General features: G+C 40.7%; 1 protein-coding gene across 1 annotated transcript in view; it reads left to right on the forward strand.

The window, feature by feature from the left end:
- The window catches only part of DLGAP2 (DLG associated protein 2), a 162946-nt gene that overhangs the window by 38030 nt on the left and 104311 nt on the right, over positions 1-20605 (forward strand). The window contains exon 3 of the mRNA XM_019537482.1: positions 20177-20324. Coding sequence (XP_019393027.1) covers positions 20177-20324 — 148 coding nt within the window. The remainder of the gene's footprint in view (positions 1-20176; positions 20325-20605) is intronic.

A 20605-nucleotide genomic window follows, 5' to 3' on the forward strand; every position in this document is an offset into this window, starting at 1 on the left:
TAAGAACTACTTCACGGTCAGGGCGGCTAGGATCTGGAACCAACTTCCAAGAGAAGTGGTGCTGGCTCCTACCCTGGGGGTCTGTAAGACGAGGCTTGATGCCTACCTAGCTAGGATCATTTGAGCCCAGTTTTTTTTCTCCTGCCCTGGCAGGGGGTCGGACTTGAAGATCTATAAGGTCCCTTCCAACCCTACTTCTATGGTTCTATGATTCTACGATCAGTAGCACGGAAACATGTTGCATGTTGACACAAACTGATAGGGGGCCATAGGCATACAAACAAGTTACTGCAAGTTAAAAGGGGTGGCTGTATATCATGCATTACATGCAGTGTTATAATTGCCTTTGTGCAATTTCATATCCTACTGTATGTGGAAACTAAAGCTCAGTAACTTGCTGCTCCTAGAATGAGCAGCTGATATGCACCAAAACTGTATCCCCTTGCAATATATCCTTTGAATAAATATTTAAAGCAGACTGCTGTTCTAGTGCTACAGCTATCACCTGGGCCTGTTTGTGATTCCCCAGAATTCTATGGCAGTGTCACCACTGAAATCAAACTAGGAAAGGAGGAGGCCCCTAATAACATCATAGAATATTATTAAAGATTCAATTAAAAATTAAAGATTCTAGTAATCAATGGTTTGATGTCTAGCTGGCAGCTGGTATCAAGTGGAGTGCTCCAGGAGTCGATCCTGGGGCCGGTCTTGTTCAATATCTTCATCAAGGACCTGGGAAATGGTATGGGATGAACCCTCAGCAAAGACACCTGTTCTGGCTGCTCAGTTATCTGGCATATTTTGTTATCCTGCACTCTCCATTCCCCATGGGTGCTGGATAACAAAGTTTTTATTGTATGAGCCAACAGTGTGCTCTTGTTACAAAGAAGGCTAATGGCATACTGGACTGCATTGATAGCAGTGTTGCCAGCAGATCAAAAGAAGTTATTCTTCCTCTCTATTCAGCACTGGTGAGGCCACATCTGGAGTAGTGTGTCCAGTTTTTGCCCCTCCCACTATACAAAGGATGTGGACAAATTGGATAGAGTCCAGCAGAGGGCAACAAAAATATTTAGGGGGCTGTGGCACTTAATTTCTAAGGACAGGCAGAGGGAACTGGGCTCATTTAGTCTGGAGAAAAGAATGAGAGAGGATTTAATAGCAGCTTTCAACTACATGAAATGTAGTTACAAAGAAGATGGAGCTAAGACTGTTCTCAACGATGACAGATGAAAGAACAAGGAGCAATGGTCTCAAGTTGCAGCAAGGGAAGTTTAGGTTAGATATTAGGAAAAACTTTCTTGCTAGAAGGGTAGCAAAGCACAAGTTATCCAGCGAAGTTGTGGAGTTTCCATCCTTGAAGTTTTTAAGACCTGGGAAGACAAAGCCTTGGCTGGGATGATCTGTTTGCAAATGGCCCTGCTCTGAGCAGGGTTGGACTAGATGACCTCTTTAGCTGTGGACAGACATTCAAAAAGCGTGAGTCTGAATTGATTAAACATAGCATTTTAATTGAACCTGCCTAGGCTAAATCACTTTGTAACTGTACAGACATCTCCTCTGGACTGAAAAAATACCAGCACATGCCTGCAGTGGCTCAGGCTAGAAGCTGGAGGGTGCTAGAGAAGCCCAACCTCCCCTTCCACAGGCCCAGGCAGGATGCTGTGATTAGGGAGGGGTTCCCCCATTCCTTGATAACAAAGCATTTATCAGCTCTGTTATCAGCATTTAGCACCCCATCAGAAAATAAAGTCTCTCTCATTAATTTAAGCTCTGCTTAAGCAGCTTTTCCCAGAGGAAGGAATGCAGGGACATTGCCAACTGAGCTGTTGATTAGTTTCAAAAAGCCCTAAGCGGACACTGTTCTATCTGCCTTAAACAGCATTAGCTAGCATACCACATGCTGGCTGCAGCCCATGCTGTGGCAGAGAGGAGGAAAGGATCTCTGCTTAAGTAGTGAGTAGTGAGAGGGTGAGGAAGGAGAGGAGCACAGGGAAGCCAGCAAGTCTTGCTGTGCCTGCAAGTCTCTGCCGGAGCTGTAGCCAGGGAGCAGAGGGCAGGGGCCAGCACTGCTGTGGAGCAAAGAGCCCCACCTAGCCCAGAGAGCATGCCAGGATGCTGGGGGAGTTTGATTTAACTTAAACCAGCAAAGGATCTGGGACAGACATTGCAGAAACCAGTTTGACCCAAATCAGTTAAGTCCGATACTACATTCAACCAGGTTTATCTCAAACCAGTTGAAGCCATATGCAAACTGGTTTATGTGCACTGAGGCTAGGGACAGACATTCAAAAAGCCTGACCCTGAACTGATTCAATCTTTGCAGGTTAGTTTAACCTGGCTAGGCTGAACTGCTTGGTAACTGGACAGACATTCTATCTGGACTGCAGAAATTCAGGCACATGCCTGCAGTGGCTCAAGCAAGAAGCCAGAGGGCATTAGAACAGCCCTCCCTTCTCTTCTTCAGGGAGCTGAGCTGAAGGGGACATGGCCAAGCCTCAGCGGGACCTCTGATTAGGGAGGCTTTTCCCTGCTGGCTGCTCAAGGCATGGGAATGTTGTCAGCCCCTAGCCCTGGGCTAGCACTCTGAGGCAAGGCAGGGTGGGTGCAATGCATGCATCTGTTGATGATACAGAGCTTTTCAGTCTCCCTCCTTGCTTCCTCAGACTGTCTGCAGCAAACTGACAGGCAAGCAAGCCAACCCGGGGGGGGGCGGGGGGAGGAGGCTGATAACAGTCTTTATCACCCAATTAGCAAAAAATGGCCTCTCTCCTATTACTTCAAACTTCGTAAACAGCTTACCAGGCTGACCTGTTAATTAGCTCCAAAAGTCCTGTTCTGTCTGCCAGCCTGTCCCAATGAAATTGGAGGCTCACATGAAACACCTCTCCACATTAGCTAGCACACCACATGCCTAAGGTCCCTGGGGCTGGGGTCCATTCTGTGGGCAAAAGGAGGGAGTGGGAGATGTCCTGCTTGAACAGTGAGGGGGGATTCGGACAGGGGGAAGCCATGCAGACCCTGCTGTGTCTGCAGTCTCTACCAGAGCCTTATATAGTATCAGCTAGCATACCACATGCTGGCTATGATCTGTGCTGTGGGAGAAAGGAGGAAGAGATCCCTACTTAAGCAGTAAGTGGCAAAAGGGAGGAGGGCACGGGGAAGTCAGCAGACCCTGCTGTGCCTGCAAATCTCAGCCAGGGAGAAGATGGGAGGGGCCAGCTCTGCTGTTGGGTAGAAACACACACACCCCCACAGCCTAGAAACCACACTGGGATACTGGGGGACTCTGATTTATCTTAAACCAGCAAGAGATCTGGGACAGACATTGCATAAACCGGTCTTAGCCAAATCAGTTAAGTCTGAAAATGGCTGAAACTGGTTTGAGATAAACCTGGTTGAATGTGGTATCAATTTGGTGTGTGTGTACTGAACATCTGTTCTGATACAGGTTTAAACCAGTTTCTGATCACTTAAACTGGTTTATGTGTAATGTCTGTGCCTAGCCCCAAGGTCCCTTTCCACCCTGATTTTCTATGATTCAGTTGTGGATCAAGCTATGAGCCAGGGTTATATGTAGTTGCACTGTGCCAGGAACAGACTAGGAACCAGCTTGTTACTAACAGCCACCTTCTAATTTCTAATTCTTCCTTTGCAATGACTGGCAGAACTTATCCAACACAGATTCTTTCTTTTGGTAAATGATTTCAGGTGTATTCATTGGCTATTGGCCTGTCCACCAGGTGGAGAAGACTCACACAAAGGAATAAAAGGAATACATACACGTCCTTATCCTGTTGTGCAGTTGTGTAATATTGGCTCAGGTCTGAGATCTGAAAAAGCACTCAGGTCTTTGACTCAACACTAATATTCTTGCAGTAACAAATGTAGAATTATTGCAGTGGTGTAACAAATGTTCATTGTTAATAAATTACTATATCTGTATGTATATTGGCTTAATAGTTTCAGAAGACTCTGTTTGGAGTTATACCGTATCCTGAATGTAGAAAAATAAAACATTAGCTTGTAGCTCAGCTTCAACAAAGCTTAAAACTGTATGCACCTAACTAAAATTAATTTCATCAGCCACCTGTGCTGAGGGATGAAGTGCTTAGAATTTAGCTGATTTTTACCTTTTTTCTTATCTGATTAAAATAAGCCATCTGTATTTGGTTGTTCTGAATTGTTTGAAATCTAAATGACAGATGCATATAATTTACAACAAGTTATTTTATTTAGCAACATGTTGCTGGTCAAATAGCATTTTTACTGTAAACTTTTAAGAGTATCTGACTTAGTGAAAACTTTAATGGAGAAATTGTTTCTTTTTTAAGACAAAGAAGTCATTTCTAGTAAGAAAGTCTTCTCCCCCTAATGGCTTTTGATCCAAATGAAAGTTCTGAGTGGGCACGTCTACATGTTCATACATGAGCTGTAATTATGGCACATTTAGTACCTGTAATAACAGGTACCATAATCAACGTGCCAAAATCAGCACTACTGCACATTAGGGCAGATGAATGGGGGTGTTGTTTGTGATACTACTGTGTATTAGACTAAATCTACTGTGTATTAACACATTAGCATGGGCTTTGCCCACCACACTAATGCACAGTAGAATCAGCCTTCTGCCCATTAAGCATCTGTGTAGACGCGTCCAGTAAAAAGTAAGTACAAGATCAGGTTAGTACCATTTCAGGGTGATATTTAGGTGCTTAAAGGGGAAGATGGCATTTAGTGGTGGTTTCAAATGCTGACATGTCCTTATATACCTTTAAAAATCTGACTCGATGGGCATGCCTATAGTGCCTCCGTGCTATGCATGGGAATAATTCTGTGAAACCACTCACCCCATGCGTGCCTGCTTCATGTGTGCCAGATCCCACAAATGAGATGTGGCTGCTTTATAAAAGCCATGAGGATGCAGCTAACACCACTCTTGGCCTCTGTTTACAAGTATACTTTTAGCATAGACCCAGGCTACTCTGACAAGGGTACTTTGCCTCACTACCAGGGTTTAGTAGAGGCTGGGGTGTGCTTCATGGAGCCACTCCTGAGCTCAGCATGGTGGAAGGATAGACAAAGCATTGTTCCTTAAACTCTCTCTTTGCTTGCTATTGTACTTCAAAAATTAAAACGAGGGTAGTGCAAGTCCCACTATTGTAAATCCAAGTGGCTGACTTCCTGGTATACTTTGTTATTATAATAAACGTAGATTTGAGAGATATATAGCATAATAAAATATGCAGTGATGGAAGCAGAAGCAGATTCATGTATCTATCACAGTTTGAGTTTTTTGCTTCTTGGAATCATGCCTGTACTCACATTTGCCATAGAAATTGTCTTGACTATTTGTAATCAGGATAGGGAAACAAATCAACATTTTTAGTTTTATAGTTGCATATATCCTGTATCAAATATAGACTTTGAGGTAAAGCACAAACCTTTTTATTTCACCCTGTTGTTTACAGGTGGAGTATAATATCATTATGGATTTGGGTTAAGCCTCACAGAAGCCAGGAAGTATAAAAAGCTGCCTTTCTTTCAGGAGAAATCTAAAAAGCCATTGAGCAATTTTATTGAATTCATACCTGAAATATAGGAGCCTTTGCTCAAAATACGCTGAGAGTATAAACTGAATCGTGTGGCTCAAAATAATGTTATTATTATCTAATAAGCAATAGAGGAGCCTGGGGGTGACTGGACCAGAGCAGTATCTCCATATATCTGACAGAAGCAGCCAAAAAACAGAGAAGTTGAGAGAGACAGTAGTGAGAAAACACTAGTGACAGCCACCAGAAGTACATGTAGCACAACTCTAAGGAAAAAAACCAGAAGAGAGCCTTATGGAGTAAGTATGTCTGGAAAGAGGTTTGAAACTAGCAGCAAAAAAATGCATTCTGATGTTTGATTTCACCTTTATTCAGGGAAACAGGACTTTGTGCCAACTTATAAATGCACGGATTGAATCAATGCAATATCAAGATCTAGTATCAGTTTCTCCTAACAGGAAGGTTGTGTAGTGTTCTGAAAATGGCTAACTGCTTATGAAAAAAGGAGTAATAATAGCATTTAACCCAGAGTTATAACATTTGCTCTTTTCTGGTCATATTGTTAACAGTCATGCAGACAGATAACAGTAGAATTATAATAGTAACAATATGCTGTGTAATTTTTCCTCATTTCTCTAACAGACTTTACTGTAGATCGTACATCTACGTTGAATATATCTCTGATATGTGGTAGTATTTCACCAGTAAATGGTATAGCATTACGAAAAATGGTTCATTTATCTAACATAAAATAATCACAGTCACTGAAGCTATTATAATCTTGCCTGACAAGATTAGATTCTACCTAATCTCCTCAACAAGCTTCTGTCCCTGTGGCATGTCTAGGTAACGAAATGCAGTGCCATTCAGAAATGTTAACTCTACCTCTAAACAGGAGATAATTTTCTGGAAGATCATATAGCAGCATTTGCACAGCATTTCCTCCTAGCTAATCAGCCCTGTTGAGAAAAAAGCCCGAGGGAAGCACCACACTAACACTGCTTCTAGTACCCAAGCTATCTCATTCAGAGCTTGGATATTTCTGCATGGCATTGCACTGTGCTGCGTAGGTATACCCTTGGACTCATTTGGGAATATAGCACTGCATGGCATGTAAAATAAGAAAATAAAAACAAAATATTGGAACTGCTTGTCCAGTTATCCTGCCTCGGACAGTGGCTGAAGCCAGATGCTTCAGTGACGGTGGAAATTGTGGCAAGTTTAGGTATATTGTCCTTCTGATGGAATACTGCTTGACATGCAGAAACTAAAAGGGCTCATCATACTCCTGTGATGGTTCGGGGTTGTGCTAAAAAGTTTCTGGAATACTTCCTTGCTATATAAATTAATGCAATATTTCACTGCAACCCTTTGCAACAGGTTGCTGATACACCCATTCATTTTTAAGTTTAACACTTCATTTAAAAAAATGTTTTCTATATGTATTTCAGAGATGGAGAGGGTGGTATTGAGGGAATATTTTCAGTAGAGGAGATGAGAAGAAAAATTAATGGGTAGAAAAACCATGTTCATCTTTTATTTGCTTTTTTTATTAATCTTTGCTTTTTTTCTCATCCTCCTGACTGTAAAAACCCAGTTCCACACTTCATTAACAGCTTTCCAAGGCTCTGAGCTGAACTAGTAGCCTGCTCAGAGTCTCTGAGGGGTGAAATTGGAGGTTTACTGAGAGCAGTTTGATGGCTAATTACAAAATGTTATCAAAGTAATAGGGCAATCATTAAACCAATGCCATGGTGGCAGAATTGTCAACTACAGTCAAGAGAATAGTGTTTGCTCCTGAGCAATGAAAGACACTTTGTTCTTCCAAAGTCTGTTTGCTCTTCACTGGCATGCACTCCAAACCCAATGCATTGAATGATAGTAGAGGCTACCATTACTTTGGCTGTGGCCTGAATACAAGGCCACTGGACTGGGGTGGAGATGGGAATGTTAATAGGGAAGGGGAATGAGGGATCTTCAAGCTCTGACAGGAGTGTAGAGATTTGAACAGATAGGACAGACATATTGGAAAGAGGTAGTTCAGCCTGTAGTATGCTGTAGCAAGAATGAGTTACAAAGGTCAGAGTTACAACCATGAATTTATAGGTTCTGATGAAAATGTGTGTTGTTTTTTAACACTGAGGTGCCTCTTCACTCCTGAACTCATCTAGTGTCTTACTTTTACTTCCCATTTGAAAAGCTAGATCAAGAGGTAAGGTTTTTTTTGTTTTGTGTTTTTTGTTTTGGTTTTCTTTCTGAGTAAGCTCCTAAAATAAAAGGTTTAAAAAATATTTCCTGCTTCAGGCAAGAATTTGGAAAAAGATATTTTTAGTTTGTGAAATAGAAAACAGCTCCATTTTCCTGATGTAACTTTTATTTCATTTTTAAAAGTTACATGGAGTCATCACCGGTCTCCATAGTCTGGGTCCCTTATTCAATAAAGCACTTATGGCTAAAGTCCAACTCACTCTAATTAAACTTAAGTGGGTGCTTAAAGTCCTTTGCTGAATACAGAGGGATTTAGCCCATATTTAACTCTTTTGCAAGCCAGGGCCTATTGGATATCTATGGGTATGTATCTTGTGGGGAAAATTAAACAAAAAGGCAAGAAAGAAGTGGCTTCTTAAAGAAAACCATAATGGGTAACAATTTCCAAAGGACTATATATCTACAAAATGACTTAGCCATGTCTGACAATGGCTCAGCTCAGCACCTTCCTCCCCCTCCCCCCACTCCCACCTAACTCCTTTGAGGCCTAAAGTACCTGCATATCTTAATTTATGTTATGGGCATGCATAAAACTATCTAAGCCCTGATGGTGCCAACAGCTCAGTGCCTAACCCCAGGGAGAATACTCATACTAGGATGAGAATACCTATTAGATTGAGTGTTTCTTATAAACAAAGGGCCAGTGAGGAAATAGAGCTGTTCTACATCCCCATTCTGCCAGATCTGAAGCACAGCCTTGTACCAGATCTCCCACATGCAAGCAAGTGTTCAAATCCCCAAACTATTAGCTTTTCTAGAATGATGCCCTTTTACCTTTTACCTCTTCTTGGAGTCATTTCACGTAAGTCCTTAAATATTTATATAGGCAGGGGAGATTGATTAATAGCCTAGTGGCTGGGGCACTCATGGGAGCTGAGAGAGTCATGTCCAATCTGCTGTACCAATGAACAGAAGAGCAGCATATCAATTTGAAAACAAGCCTCCCCCTACTTCATCATGGCTAGGGATCTACTGAACTCGAGGCAGCTACCAGCCAATTTCACAAGCCATTTTCATGGGCAGAGTGTGGCATTCCCCCCATGCCTCTGATTGGCCAAGGGGCCCTGGTGGCTTATTGGCTGTGAGTGCTGTCCATCATGCAGTCCCACCCCCCACCCCCACTGCCAATTGGTGGCAAAGGGCAGTGCTATATGGTAGAGAGCCATCACCATCAATCAGCAGGAAGGGGCAGGAGCAGCAGCCAGAGGGAACCAGTATTTTATTTTGAGTAAGTTTTTTTTTTCAGGGAGCCTGCCAAGAACAGGGAGCCTGCTCTTTTTTGTGGAGCCCATGCCTTTTCATGGAGCTTGCCTGAAACCTCAATTTCAGCATTTCTTATCCACTGATTTAAGTAGGTCCTTGCTTCCCATGTTTAGGAACCTAACTGCCCAGAATGAAAAACAACCAAAGGTTGTTTCAGGGTACTTGTAGTTGAGGATTCCACATGGTATCCAGGCACCTAAGAGGTAGGTGTCACAGTTCTCAAGTCCCTTTGTGAATCTAGTCTCAAGGTGATTTAAAAGCATAACCAACATTTAAGAGGAATTTGGGAGACCAAATTCAATAAAAGTCAATAGGACTTTCAAGGCTACAGAGTTATCTAGATGCTTTTCAAATTTGTCTCCCCAACTTCTATAGGCCATTGTTTCAGGGAGCAAAGAATTAAGCAAGGGAAAGCATCAAAAACAGTAGTGAGTTCATACATACGGTTAGTAGTATTACCATTTAAAGATGTTAATGAGAACAAAACTAAATTATGCTTAAAATTATTTTGTAAAATGTTTGCATCCTAAGTCCTTCACCATATGTCACAGGCTAGCTGGCCACTGTGAGTGTATCAATTTGGTTGCAGTCTGACTGGGTGCTGCAACAGTATCAGCCACTGGGCTGTTTAGTTTGGGATCAAGGAGGCAGAGTTAGGAGTGAAGCAAATAGGATTTTCACTTATAACAGTAAAGATAAATTTTACTTAGAGCAGCAAAATAGCAACAAAAATATGTTTAAACAGCAAAATATGGTTTACACCTATAACAGTTAATAAAAAGGTTAAGCTAATAAACAGACAATATAACAATACAAGTTAAAAATTGGCAGTGATAATAAAAACAGACAGACAAATTGACAAAGAGTTCCCACTTGGTTGGCAACTTATCAATAGTCCCTCAGTGCCAGGTACACATCAAGTTGATCCAGTGAAGTCAGGTGTCCCCGATCCATGCTGTCGGAGGGAACACCAGGGAATGCCCCTCAGTCAGGATCTGGTCCTTGCTCACACAGGGAGCCTGGAGTCCAGGCTTGGAACAGCAATGACCACTCTGTTCTGTCCTTTCTACTGGTCACCTGACGTGCGTGTTCCTTTATATCCTGTCCTGTGCTAATCTGTTGGCTTTAGAGCCACTCACAATCTTACCCTACAGCCTATGGGGTTAAAAGGTGTTAGAAATTATTATAGTAAGTTACTACCTAAACTTGGGTTTACCCAATAAGCAAATCATACCACATCATTTTGTAGTCTAAGATTAGCATTTTCCCCCGCCTAAGTTCAACCCACTTGGAATTTTTTGAATGTGTTAATTATACCTTGTTGTCAGGTTTGCCAATTTTACTGAGTTTTAAGCAAAAATTGTTAGATCAGCTAAAGTCTGCAGTTTTGTTTTCTAGTTCCGCTTCTTGGGGCCCATGTTAGTCTTATGATTGGTACAGACAGTTAATTTTAACATTATGGTTATGCTTCTGACAGACAGGATACGTCTGCGGGAAACAATCTTGCAAGCTTTGCCTTAGCTAATATTAACTATATGCCATTACCAGATGCTTTCAAGAAACAAATCTTTTTTTGATATAAGTTGCTCATTAACCCCTTTGGTTCTGGCCATCACAACCATAACAGTCAGTTATTAAATCATCTTTGGTCATTGTTCCTGTGGCTCTAGCATTCTAGAATTAAGAAAGCATTACATTTCACTGAAACAGAAAGGACCTTATTTTTCCTTTTAGTGATTATTAGAAATTTCACAGGGAGAGGAATGGTAATCTCTGCCCTTCTCCTAATTCATTCTTATTCTAATAAATCAATCATTCAATATCTAAGATGACATTTTTTAAAAAATGAAAGGGAAGGGAAATACGTAGCATTTTTAATTGAATTTGGCCCAGAATCTAATTTCTATCACATTCATACTAAAAAAAAATCTATTATAGTTTGGCAAAGCTTAGAAAGTAAATTTTCTACTATAGATAAATTAACTGCAGTATGCCAAGGGACCTAAAATAACAATTCTACCTTTAGGGAGAGTCAAACTTAGTATCTATAGTCTATAGCAATTAAATTGGTACATAACATGCCCCCATGCAGACCCCAATTTACTTCAGTAGGGCTACACAAAGTCACTATCTGGCTTTCAGCTGCTACAGAATGGCACTTCTAGCTAAACCCAATTATTAGATCCAGGTTGATGAGTGGTTGTATATATATCCAAAGTCAAAGTTAAGATAGATACGAGGTAAAGAATGAATGTGCATTCAAATACAAACCTCTCAGCAAAATAGGTTTTGATAACTTCTGGAAAATTGCTAATGCCATCTGCTTGTTAACTGCCATCCTGTTCTCTTGAAAATTTTATCCTTTCTGTTACTGAAAGACGTTTCTGCATCTCACATAATGACAACCCAACTAAGATGGTTATATTTCCCCTAATATCATAATTAATTCTTTCACAGATTTTGTAGAAATTATGATGACATAAAAAAAGTCAAAAGCACAAAACTATGGAGTATTACAAATCTTTACTTAACACATGAGATTTTTTTTGGCCCTCGCAGTGGAGTCCATTGAATAATATTGATTTTCTGGAAATCTCACATTCTCTTCATGAAGTAGGTGACTTATTAAGAATGCAGGGGTAAGATTCTTGCTGCTATATACATGGGTGACTGGTGCCTCCTGATCCTGGGGGGGCACCAGCGGTGGATCACCGACTGGGGGGGGGTCCCCCAGCAGCCAATTGCTGTTGCTGGTGCTTCCTTTGGTGCCTTCACATTCTCGGGGGGCACCAGCTATCGAGCCTTGTTCCCCAGCTGGTGAGCGCCAATCTTGGGGGGGGGCCCATGCACCCCCCCATGTCCCTATCTACACATTGCCTATGGCTGAATATATCTTACTTCCCTGGCTCTGCCAAATGTGCAGGGAACTTAGGTCCCACGCACTTATTCCCACTTTACATGGGACAAACCTGAGAAAATTAAGTGATAAAGACACAGTGAGTGGTCATTCACAACTGCTCTCAAGATCTCTGTCCACAGTATGCTTTGTAACCATGGTAGGAAACATCCTCCAGAACATTTCTGAGTGGTATATAAGTGGGCAGGTAAGCCTGCTTTTCCTGCAGAGCTGCTGAAGGGATATGCCTATGCCCTTAGAGCTCTGGAATTAGGTGTATGTGAGAGGAAGGGGAAGGGATAAAACAGCTATAAATTACCAGTTGTGATCTTCCATCCTGAGAGTTTTGGGGCTCAGATGCAAACATAACTGAGAATCATAGATCATAGAAAATTAGGGTTGAAGGGGACCTCAGGAGGTCATCTAGTACAACCCCCTGTTCAAAGCAGGACCATCCCCAACTACATCATTCCAGCCAGGGCTTTGTCAAGCCAGGCCTTAAAAACCCCCAAGGATAGAGATTCAACCACCTTTCTAAGTAACTTGTTCCAGAGCTTCACCACCCTCTCAGTGAGAGAGTTTTTCCTCAAGTCCAACCTAAACCTCCCTTGCTGCAACTTGAAACTATTGCTTCTTGTTCTGTCATCTGTCACCACGGGGAACAGTCTAGCTCCATCCACTTTTGAACTCTTCAGGTAGTTGAAGTCTTATATTTCCCCTCAGTCTTCTCTTCTCCAGACTAAATAAGCCCAGTTCCTTCAGCCTCTCCTCATAAGTCATGTGCCCCAGCCCCTTAACCATTTCCATTGCCATCCACTGAACTATTTCTAATTTGTCCACAACCTTTCTGTAGTGAGGGGCCCAAAACTGAACACAGTACTCCAGACGTGGCCTCACCAGTCCTGAATAGAGGGGAATAATCACTTCCCTTGATCTGCTTGCAACGCTCTTACTAAGCAGCCCAGTACGCTGTTAGCTTTCTTGGCAACAAGGACACTTTGTTGACTCATATCTGTCTTACTGTCCACTGTAACTCCCTGGTCTTTTTCTGGAGAATTGCTGCTTAGCCAGTCAGTCTCCAGGCTGTAGCGGTGCATGAGATTCTTCTGTCCTAAGTACAGGACTTGTGCACTTACCTTTGTTGAACCTCCTGAGATTTCTTTAGGCTCAATCTTTCAATTTGTTTAGGTCACTCTGAATCCTAGCCCTACCCTCCAGTGGATTTACTACTCCCGCCAGCTTAGTGTCATCCACAAACTTGCTGAGGGTTAAATCCTTCCCATCTTCCAGATAGTTAATGAAGATATTGGGACAAAGGAGGCTCCTAGCATGGACAGTCTTAACAACTGAAATGTTTTTGAGTGAAACATGCTGAGAACCTTTCATATAGCAAATATTTCAGCCAGGACATATGCACCCCTCTGTTCTGCTCCCGCTGGAATGTTTCAAAATGCTACAGCCTCCTCCAGCACTGGCTAGGGGTACCTGTGGCTCTGTTCTCAGCTCTAAATTTGCCTCTACAAAGATGGGTGATAGACAGTAGAGCAGATCAAAGAGCCCAGAGCAAAAAAGTATGTGTGTGGAGAGGGTACAGTGCAGGGTCCCTGGATTGCTGCTGGGTGTCTGATGCTCCAGCTCCAATCCCAATTACCTTTCTTTTCCTCTCCCTCTCTCAGCTGAATGGAAAGGCAGAAGGGACTGAGCCTGAATGGCAGCATGTGACCCTGAATTGGATTCATCATGAGGAGTAAAGACTGATAAATTAATTGTTTGTCTACACGGTGATGTGGATAACTTTTGCATATTAATGATGTGCCCTTGCAATGTCCATACCACTGGAAATCTCATATTACACAAGAATCATTGCTCTCACAAGCATTAACAGCAGATATCCAGGCTCCTTTGTCCCATTAATGGACCCTATGAAGTATGGGACTTATCTTACAACATATTGTGGCGTATGTCATGAATTCCAGTATTGGCAGGAATTCTGGGACTTGGCCAAACTCTCAGATTCCCATAATTCCTCTCTCATCACCCTTCTTTTGCTACCTGCTGCTTTTCAAAGTTACCTACCAGCATAAATGAAATATGTCTCAGTCTTGGTCATCATAAGTAGGCAGAGGCTTTTGGCAATGTATTTGACATCTTGCTGCTGAGTGGTGTCACTTTAGAGGTCACCTGCCAGGCTACTAAGCACTTACTGCAGTGTTTTTGGCTACATCGCAGCAGCTACTGTGTCTGAAGGTTCATCCTCAACAGAAAGATGATGAGGAAGAAATAGACCACTTTGTCCTGGAGGAACTTTCATTGGATCTGTTTTGGGCTGGCAGAACATCATTTCTTGGGTAACAGCTGGTGGGAGATGGGAGGACAGTGGAAAGATGAGGAGTGGCTATAGAATTCCAGGATGATAAAGGGCACTTCTGGAGAAGTCCGTGCAGACCCCATCCAGAAGTGCAATAACAGCAAGGCACCAACATGAAAACTTTCCTAACTGTTCAGATATATGTGATCAGCATCATTTGGAGGCTTACTGTTGGTCAGTTACTACCCAGCCACTGCAGGGGCTTTTGTGATCGAAGAATATACTACAGTCAGCATAGGGTCTAAGGCTTGCCAAAGCTCAGGAAGTTAATTGATATTTTTATCTTCATGGAGCAATTGATGGAGCCATATGTCTATTCCCTGCACTTATGCTATGCCTCTGAAAGTTTTTTTTTTCACCTTGTACTTGAGGACCTAGTGGGTCACTGTGGCAGATTCAACAAGAGTAATGCAGGGTGGACTGGAAGATTGATGATGACAGGACCTGTTGGAAATCATGCGTCTCTTATTTATTGAAAAACATGGATTTATTCCCACATGTTGTTGTGGTAGAGCCAGTTGTCCTCTGCTACCCAGATACAGGCACATGAAACTTTATTGATCAAATGGATTGTATAAAAGAACTCCTGCATTTACTCAAATTCACATCTCTCTTTAGCAGCAGGAGTCAGAGCTGACACAGCCCTGACCAGTCAGTATTTTCAATAGGATAGTCCACTGCAGTCTCCTGGCCCCTGGCCCCTGTTCACGAAGAGTTGTCCCAGAACACTTCTCTCTGGGTCTAACTTCTGGCACACTCCAGCCTAGTTATCAGGACAGATTTTTTTAAGCCCTTGAATTCAGTGGTACACCCAATGTGGTCTCTAGCCACCACTATATCCCTACTGAGCATGTTCAAGAAGGTCTCACTGACCTTCAGAGAAGCACTCTGAAAAGTTCCTTTCTATGGTACAAGCAGGGTTATGTGCTGGAAGGCTAGAAAGGAAAGCCAAGAAAAGGGGTATATTTCTGTTGCCAGGAGGCTGACGGAAATGGAGCTGCGACATTTTCATTGTGTCAGTGTTGTCTTGAACTGATCCCTGAGATATATTTTTAGGATATATTGGGATTTAAGACATACCATGTCAGATGTCCAGGAAGGAAAGCATAGATCTCAAGATAAGGGATGGCATGCTTAAGACCAGACAATTTATAAATGCTCACAGTAATGCTTGGCTTCAAAACTGATCACCTTCCACTGTCACTGTTTTGAGCAAAGGAAAGAAGAGGCAGGGAAGAATTTAGAGTAGCTACTAGTTTATGCCTGCCCATATGGTGGGATCCAGGATACACGATGAAAAACCAACATATCATAATATGTCATTCCAATTATTTATATAAAACCAGATTTCATAAGTCAAAGAAAGATCCTTACTGGTTAAGGTGCACATTGATGCTAATATAATTTGGGATCCCATTCCACTCGTTATTGTGTAATGACTTTTCTTTGTCAGAGTCCCCTGATGTGTCATAGCCCAAACTCTAGATCCAGTATTGCAGAGTGTTACAAGTATAACCCTGGTTCACCCACTTCTTACATATGTCTTAATTATGATGACGTTTTTAAAGAGTTTCCTGAATCTTTGCTTCATCCCAGACTACCATGACTACCTTGACTTCTGCACAACTCCAAGTGGTTATGTAACACAATACAGTGCTGTAGGGCAATAATATTAAATATAGCACTTTGATGGAATTATAGGGACTTCAAATAGACTATTTTTGACAGCTTTTAAAGAGTGAGCTGCTATGCAGCCAACATGGGCCCAAAGCAATGAGAGGGGTATGCAGATCAGTCAGTCCTAAAATGAGGCAAAGCAGTGTGGAATGGCAGGTGGAGCACGATTCAGACTACCCTCAACACTGCATGCCGAAGCCTGTGGGCTGTGTTGACACAAAAATTGTCTGTTGTATCTTTCTGACAATCACATAACACAAAGGAAGGAGGATTTCTGAAAATAAAAATGCATGTGAACTATAAGGAGGTCCTTGTTGTGACAGCCTAAATAAATCAGATGAGCCTGGGATTTTACTTTTCTTAGGAATATATATACAGAGAGCAGTAAATAAAATGCACTGATTCAGAATGAACTTTGCAAGAGAAAAAGCCATAGTAGAAACAAAGGGTCAAATTATTTATCCATCTTCTCTGGCAGCAGAGGCGATGACAAGACACATTTCAAAATTCTCCCATAAAGTACATAGCTAGATGGGTAATGGTGAGGGAAATGGATTTCTTCCTTATCACTGTAGGCAAAGCATGATGCTTGATTACCCATGATATTATCTTAGCTTACATAGCTGCACTTGTTATTAGCAGTTTCATCCTCTAAAACTGAGCCACTTCTTGGGTCAATGCATTCAACAGGTTGACTAGACAAAAGAATGCTTTCTTTCCTTGGTTGTAAATATATGGTATTGCTCTGTAATTTCCTTCACTTTTTTTTCAGGAAGGAAGGGAGACAGAAGAGTTGATTTCTTTACACAGTGCTTTCCACAATTTTGAAATGTTTTGTCAAATTGCCTCTAAACTTTTCCTATTCTAGGAAAAATAAAACTAAATTTAATGTTTAGATATTACAATAAAGGGTGCTGTGTAAAGTCATGAACAGACAAACAGCTAGCTGGGTATAGAGAGCTCAGTACATCTTCCATGGAAAAAAAATTAAAAGGAAATTTTAAGGATATGGGTTGAAGGCAAATAAACAGTTTGTGTTCTCAATTATTGTTTGTATATCTTGCTCTCTCACTATCCTTCTTGGCTTTCTTTGGGCCTCTTCAAAACCCACTGTAAGATGAAATGACCAAAAGAGGACACAGTAATGGCATGTTGTGTCATTATTCAGTGTGTGTCATCATAACACACTGCTAAGCCATATCAGAGTAAGCCTCAGTAATGCCTAAGCTTTCTTCTTAGGGCAGTGGTTATCAAACTGTGATCTGCAGGATAGTTATTAGTGGACCATAAAGAACTGAGGGATCTCCCTAGTTTCCAGTTGCTTTTACAGACACCAAGCTGTTCATTGGAACTAAGAACCTGAATCCTAGAAAAGCAACTGAATTCTGATAAAAGCTGCCAGGCTGCTCCTCTCTGAACATCCAGTACTACAGAGGGTGGGGAGAGAAAATTGGGGTCACATTCAGTGACTGGAATGTGTGTACACGCTCCTCAAGTGCTCATCGGGAGGGAATGTTCAAACACAAATCTTCATAAATGTCTTGTTTCCATTCCATGTCTGTAAGGAAAAATTCCTAGTACAAACCAGAAAGTGCTTGTACATAAAGTAGTAGATCTGCATTTCTTTTTAAAACTGAAAGCCATGAATTTTGTTCCTATTACTGCATGCAGAATGGCTGCCATTTAAAAGCAATATTTTATCACAAAATGGTTTTTGATATACTGTGTACATTGAACAATATCCCGTATCCAGGTGAATGATAAATAGTTTGCAAGTAGATATTTACATTTCTGGTGACACCTCTTGTTTGTAACTGTCATATCTACATGTACTTGGGGCTGGATCAATGTAATATCAGGTTTATAATCTGTAATTTCCCAAGAGGATTAATTTGAAAGTATATCTCAGGAATGTTTTAATGCTATTCTGGGTTACAATTTATCATTTCTTTATATTGGAAAAAATTCAACATATTAATAGAAGCTATTTGAATTTCATTTTACACTCTAATATATGCAACATTTCTCTTACACTGCTACAGTCCCTTGAATAAATTGCTGTGCTCTGATAAGTAAAAATTACTTACTAAGAAGTATCTAAATCCTCATCCATCATAATTCAGTTGCTTAGCATTAGTACAGTATACTGGATTTCCTTAATGAATTATTGCCATATAAATTGTAGATTATAGTTTATGATAGTAGTATCTTGTGAGAAAGTAGGTATTCCAGAATTAAGTATTAGCTTGTTAAATGATTACTTTGCATAGCAAAGAAAGAAGTCAGCTATTAGAAGTTAGAAATCATTGAACTTTTAGGCTTTTTGATCGTATTGGCACATCTTATTTCTCTCAGCCTTTTTCTCCACATGTTCTCTATGACTTAACTCCTAGAAAGCCTAAATCTCAGTGAAAAAAACCTAAAAGTTCTTGTGTTTTTCAGATTGCTTCTGGTCTCAAGATGTATTATTTGCAATGTCCCATAACAAGTGGAGAACTTTTTTTGGTCTCATCCACTTTTGGAAGATAATATTTATTAATAATATTAAAATGTTTTTATACAAATATACATTAATAAATTAACAATAAAGGCAGAACAATAAAGGGAAAACTTTGGTGCTTATATGAAAGGGAAAGCTCTTAATAGCCTGCTACTTTTAAAGGAAAGTTTACATATTTTCATTGAGCAAATGGATATTCCTGAACTTGGATAGTGAGGCTCAATTATCTTAATCTAGTCTATTTGTTTTTAGGAGAAGCTTTTTTATTAATGTTACCCTGTGGTTGCAATGGTACTTTACTGCAGTTGTTGTTATAGTAAACTGAATTAGACACACAGTCAGTATGATATGTTAATTTGTTACTTTAAATATTATTTTATTGATGCAGACATATAAACATAGATTAATCTTGTACAATTTCATTTTGTTTAATCTGTGTGATTTGACTAATAACAAGCAGCCAATCTTGCAATAATTTAAGCATCTCCTGGAAGGCAAGAACTAATGAGAGCTGAAGGGAAAAGGTTTCCCCTCCTTTCCTTTAAATTTTTCAAAATTTCAAACATGGTTCCTGTTCCATATCAAGAGGAAATCCAGAACTTTGAAAGTTTTTCAGAGAGAAGAGTTCTACTACTCCAGAATAGTCAATAGCCCACTCATTATGGTGCTTACCTGGGATGCAAAAGACCCAGGTTCAAGTCCATACTCTGCCTCACTTACCTGAATTTCCCAGGTGAATGGCTTGACCATCAGGTTTTTGGCTTTTCTGCAGTGGGACTTCATGAATGTGGAAACTAAGTAATTTCTGCATTAAAATCACTGTTGTCTGAAGTATTTATTAATGTGCTGCACTTTGAAGGACCCACCTGAGACTTCTTACCCTTGTGTTTTGAGGATGATGAAAACTCACCATTCCCACTTATATCAAAATTTTTCTGCAACCATTTATTCTTTACCCTAACTGAATGACAGTTCTTTGATCTAGAGTAGACATGTGCTCTTTACTCTAAGCTAATGAACATTCATTTAACCTGAGATTTAAAAGCTAGGGCAGACACACCCAGAAGTGCTATGAAAGTGAGGAAGGGGTGGGAGTAGTGTCATTGTACCATTTCTCCTCTAAACGGAGAGCTGAAAATTATTTCTGAGATTTGTACAGATGAGCTGTGCACCATACAAAGTGCATCTTTAGGTGATACTTTGATCTTCTGTAAACATATTCATGCTTTAGATATCTTGATGTATAACACCTGCAGTAAAGAGGGATCCTAAATGAAAGGGATTTTTATCCCTGAAGAAACTGCAGCTTCCCAGGTTTCTTGGTATATATTCCAGAAGCAGTTGTTGTTCATATCAGCCTTGACATACTATTACTTTAAAATTTAAGGTGAGTAGCCAAGGGAAGATTGGCAATATTTTATTTTGACAAAAATGTTTCATAAGTTTTAATGTGTGACTGGTAAACTTATGACCAAATTCTCTGCTTGTGTAAAGTTGCACAGATCAAGAGGGCTGTGCCATGTTATACAGGCAGTGAAAACAGCCTGAGGGAGTGAATTTTTTAAGCTAATACAAGTTGCTACCTTCAGTAGCATAATTTATTCCATCTGTAAATTCATGTACTTTACTATTTTTCCCTCTTTCCCTTCTAGTCAGAGCTACCTTCAAGCTGCAAGTGATGTGCCTGGGGTTCACAACCTGGATCCCTCTGCCAACTACAATTCTCCAAAGTTCCGTTCAAGGAATCAGAGCTATATGAGAGCAGTGAGCACACTTAGCCAGGCCAGCTGTGTTAGTCAGGTGGGAAACTCTTATTAAACCCTTTATTGTACCTGCTATATGTAAGACTAGTTACTAATACCTGGACAGTTTTGATATGCTTAATTAATGTTAAACAGCTGAGAATGGAAATAGTTACAGTAACATATTTACTCAAATAAAAGACGAGGTTCCCCCCCGATTGGCATGGGAAGGAAGCCACATTTATTATTATTACATACCAAGAAATCTCATTAAATAGATTGTCTAAAACTAGCATGTGCTTGGCAATGAAGACAAACTATGAAGTTGATTAAATGTTG

This window comes from Crocodylus porosus, unplaced genomic scaffold, assembly GCF_001723895.1.
Source record: "Crocodylus porosus isolate Cpor-Errol unplaced genomic scaffold, CroPor_comp1, whole genome shotgun sequence".
Taxonomy (NCBI): Eukaryota; Metazoa; Chordata; order Crocodylia; family Crocodylidae; genus Crocodylus; species Crocodylus porosus.